This window comes from Cebus imitator, unplaced genomic scaffold (assembly GCF_001604975.1).
Source record: "Cebus imitator isolate Cc_AM_T3 unplaced genomic scaffold, Cebus_imitator-1.0 Scaffold173, whole genome shotgun sequence".
Taxonomy (NCBI): Eukaryota; Metazoa; Chordata; class Mammalia; order Primates; family Cebidae; genus Cebus; species Cebus imitator.
Window position 1 is genome coordinate 4,016,700 of NW_016107488.1, and position 4,929 is coordinate 4,021,628.

The window sequence follows — 4,929 nt, forward strand, 5'->3', positions numbered from 1 at the left end:
GCGATCTCGGCTCACCGCAACCTCCGCCTCCTGGGTTCAGGCAATTCTCCTGCCTCAGCCTCTTGAGTAGCTGGGATTACAGGCACACGCCACCATGCCCAGCTGAATTTTTGTATTTTCAGTAGAGACGGGGTTTCACCATGCTGACCAGGATGGTCTCGATCTCTTGACCTCGTGATCCACCCACCTCGGCCTCCCAAAGTGCTGGGATTACAGGCATGAGCCACCGCACCCGGCCACAAACTTCTATTCTCATTATATCATCTGACTGTTCCTTATTCTAAAACTCAGATGTATACAAAATTTAAAAGGGAACTTATAAGGAGTTTCCTAAGTGTACTCTTTCTTCCAAGATTATAATTCTGAAAAGTAAAATATTAAAAAGTTCTGACGACCAGGAATCCAAAACTTTCTCTGGAAGTTTTTACAAATCAAGCATTTCTGTTTTTTAATATGTTTTTGTAAGCCTTAATAGGATTACTGGAATAAGGCTGACCTTACTGATGGGTCATTCTCCAGGAGTTCAGTGAGCCGCTGTACTTGTTCTGGCTGGATGGACCGCCCTAAGAGTGCTTCTGTATTAGTGTAGATGAGGAATGCTGAGACCACGCCTAATAAGGTGCCCACACCCAAAGAACCTAGGCTGTCATATAGTGGATTGCCTAAATAAAGCACATTAAAAAAAAATCAGTAAATTAACATTTTCCATTATTTCAGTGAAGTTTATAGAGAGCAAAGAACCAGAACTAGTAAATCAAGGCACTTGAAATTTAGTCCTAATTTCTTTAATTACTTCTTTTAATGACTACTAATAATTTTAGTATACTACAAAATGAGGATGCTACAATTTGCTCCATATTACATAAGAATATTATGTGCCATAATTGTTTAAGATCTCTGACTTGTAATTTGTCATTACATATGTAAAGTTTCAGAGCACATTCAGATTAGAGATACCATATACCAAAAAATGACATGATGAAGAGTCCATTTCTTTTAGATACATCAATAGCAGTCTTCCTATACCATACAGACAAAAATAACAGTGAAATCAAAAGCTGAAAGAAACCATTTTCTGTGTCTTCTTCCTACTAATGTTCTGTAAGAGAATTAAAGCCTACAGAAAATAATATGGGTGACTCTTCTCGTCCAACCAAGGATGATATATAGCTGGTATCATTTTAGATACAAAGGAGAGAAGTTAATTCATTACATGTCATATGTGCCTCAAGGTGGTGCTTCTCAAAGTGTGGTTCCTGGACCAGCAGCATCACTTGAAAACTTCGTAGAGAAGCAAATTCTCAGGCCTCATTTCAGGCCTTCTGAATCAAAAATTCTGGATGTGGGTTTTCACATTCTGTGTTTCCCTAAGCCCTTCAGGTGATTCTGATGCTAATGTTTGCCTTAGGCTGTTAGGGCTTCTCTCCCAGAACCAATTTATTGGTTTAATATTATTCAATGATAGAAGAGAAAATTCCCAAATATTAGAGAATTATTTAAGTAGGACAAATAAATCACCTATAATTTAGGAAATATTTACCTGTTATAGAAGTAAGGCCCATGCAAGTGGCTGCTATTATAACTCCCAAGACTGCAGCAGTATCCTCCAATAATATAACATTTGTACTAGGATCACGACTTTCCATTACTTAGTCATTGGGGAAGAGACAAGAAAAGAAAATTTCTAAAATCTTAACTTGACACTATCAGATAACATTTTAATAAGTATCCATTTAAAAAATCAAGACATAAATTAAGATTTAAAAAGTATATGAGAGATCATGATTTTCAAAACCTTGTTCAATGCAAACATAATTTCTTGGTTTAAATGTCAACAATAACTGATACCTAAAGTCAAATTACTTTCTCAAGTTATACAACTATATAAAGAAATAACTTAGTTCACTTAAGTCAAATCCCAACATAAGGTATCCATGTTCAAATTTCTACACTACATTTTAATAAGGGATGAAGGATATGTAAGAGCCACACAGGGACAATATGCAGATATATTTTGTACATATCTATTAGGAACAAAGCAATAATAGCACTAAGTAATTTTAAGCAAATAAAAGAGGTGAAACAAACACCTGATTTCTAAAATACATACCATATTTGTAAAATGACATTCCTTTGGCCCGAGCACTCCTACGAAGTTCATTTACAGCAACAAGGAGTGTTGCTAAAAGAAAAGCATTCATATCAGCAAGACAGAAACTTCAGGCCTCCAAACTTTAAAGATGGCATCTCAAAAGATAAACAAATAGGCACAACATTTTAAAACTAGGGTTGGCAATAAGGAAAAGTTCTATGTTAACTAGTGATTATTAATTAATCATTATGCTAAAGTGAACCTCATAATTCTAAACCATAATAACTAAATGTAACTGCTAGTAACAACAGCCTTAGTTTATTAAAGAGTTTCTATTTGGCAGCACCACACTAGCCACAATCACTTTTGAGCCTCCCAGTCTTTTGAGGCAGGTGGTGTTACAACCATTTTATAGACTTTCAAAAGATGAGGGGCCCCATAAACTTATATAACCAAGATCTGTCAATTAAACATAACATTAATTTTAAAAAGAGATGAAGGGAACATTATACATAGAAAGTTAAAATGTTTCAGAAGTAAACATGAGTACAGCAGTGAATCAGGCAGTTTTATACTGATATTAGCAGTTCTCTCATCATTCTTCTATAGCTGTATATTTCAAACACTTTGAAATATTTTTATGACAAGAGCCAGGATTCTTCTGATTCACACTATTAAACTCTGATTTTTAAAAGTTCAGTTTAGTTATATTTTTTATACTCCATTTCAAATGTTTTGAGTATTATGATACTCAAAAATAAAACATACTTTCCCTTTTAAGTAAGTAAAATAATTATTTATCCAATTTTTAGTGACTCAGTGAGTAACGGCAATAGTAGTGGTAGTGGGTTCAATCAAGGAATAATGTTTGCAAAGTGAAAATTGTAAGGAACACCTCTGAACACCACAGAGTTCCAAGATAACAACAAATATGGTGGGCTTGCTGAGCGCTTTCATACCACATCAGTTATTGTCCTGCAACTGTCTGATTATCACCTACTTGAGCCTATCTTGGCAGCTCAGGACATAAGAAGAAATGAGCCCTGGCCAGGATGACATCCCGTGGCATGGCATACTTATACACACACCTACAGCTATCCATTATAGGAACAACCACAGCACATTATACAAAGACTTTACTCCCTAAAAGTAGAGAAAGCTTAGATGCCTATTCCCACACTTACTTTTCTTTAATCAACAGAACTTAGCAAACTATAATAATGGGCAGGTGAATATATATTACTAAATTAAGAATAGAGACATACTTTGTGACAGTACATACCTCCTTCAGATAATAATGATCCTGCTAAAATACAATAGGCCTAGGAAAGAAATATTAAAATAAAGCATACATTAAGTACTTGCAATCACAATTGTTCATATATAAAGTCTGTAATGTCTAAAACAAAAACATAAACTCAAATCTAAGCCAGACAATAAGGTTACTAATGGGAAACAACTCAGATGAGGACAACGAGATATGATCTGACATCAGGGGTTGTGGACACCAGATAAACAAAAGCCACACCCAAATCCAAGTAATTTCTGGATTTTACTTGGATGTCTAATATCAAGAAAATCCTGATTCAGAAAGATAAGTAGTTATAAACAGTAACCAATTTTTTTCTTTTTTTGGTAACACCGCATTCCCTGTAATCCCAGGATACTCTTGAATTAAAGATGGCAAGAAAAGCTTTAGTCCTGGGTGAAAAAAAAAAAAAAAAAAAGATTTAACCTAGCAACACAATTTTATTTTAATGAAATATGAACAAAACATCTACAGAATTTCCAGCAATGTTTAGAACCCTAGGCTTTCCTAAAATAGATGTTTAAAAACTTTGAACCCAGTCCAACACTATTTTAAACAGGGCTATAGTCTAATGGAAACCCATTTCGTTAATGAAACACCCAAGAGCTTTTACAAGTTTTAAAACTTATCCACAACTGAAAATTTAACTAATTTCCTAATCTCTCTCTTTTTTTTTAAGACGGGGTTTCACCATGTTGGTCAGGCTGGTCTTGAACTCCCGACCTCAGGTGATCCGCCCGCCTTGGCCTCCAAAGTGCTGGAATTACAGGTGTTAGCCACCACGCCCAGCCACTAATTACTAATCTCTAACTCCAGAGACTGCTTTGCCTCTGTAAAGTGATGTTATATGAATTAGAAGAATGCTAGGACAATGAAGTACCCATAATGTGGCCACATCTTTTCAGAATGGAGGAAATACATTTGTTTGTTTTAATTACATGAAATGTATTATGGTAAGATACTAGTCAATCAAAACTATAGGAAACTAGAGAATAACAAATAAGCTTAGTTTAATGGGCTTGTTATTAAGCAGATTTGCATGAGATAACAGGATATTAAAGAACTAGACAGACTAATTCTGTCTAGTTCCGACTACAACCCAAAATACAGAAAAAAGCAGGTACAAATATCCCCACATTCCAAAAAAGGTGTTATACCATCTATTTAGGCCTTGCACAGAAGGTAGCCCAAGCCTGGGGCCTCTACCCACTAGACTACATGCTAACTTCACATCCTCTAGACCATATAGGAAGAAGAGGTTGAGGCGGCCAAAAGTAAAGATTTCTTTGGTGAAAGCTGTTGAGCTGCTAAGATTGCTCAGTAAGCTTGATGTGTGTCACCTGGATACTGGATATCACAGCAAACTGTCTGATGCATAGCTGAGTGATACATCATATGCAAGTCTACTAATTGATATTGGCTATTATCAGCAGAGTACATCACTGGGCTTAATTAAAAAAGCAAAAACCTGCACTCCCATGGAAAGTGTGTTACATATGTCTGTTTTTTTTTTTTTTTTTTTTTTTTT

General features: G+C 35.4%; 1 protein-coding gene across 2 annotated transcripts in view; it reads right to left on the reverse strand.

The window, feature by feature from the left end:
- SLC30A9 (solute carrier family 30 member 9) overlaps positions 1–4,929 on the reverse strand; it is a 108,209-nt gene that overhangs the window by 14,878 nt on the left and 88,402 nt on the right. For both annotated transcript variants that reach the window (XM_017544912.2, XM_017544913.2), the window contains 4 exons: positions 3,375–3,414; positions 2,111–2,182; positions 1,541–1,648; positions 497–662 (listed from right to left, as the gene is read on the reverse strand). In XM_017544912.2, coding sequence (XP_017400401.1) covers positions 497–662; positions 1,541–1,648; positions 2,111–2,182; positions 3,375–3,414 — 386 coding nt within the window. The remainder of the gene's footprint in view (positions 1–496; positions 663–1,540; positions 1,649–2,110; positions 2,183–3,374; positions 3,415–4,929) is intronic.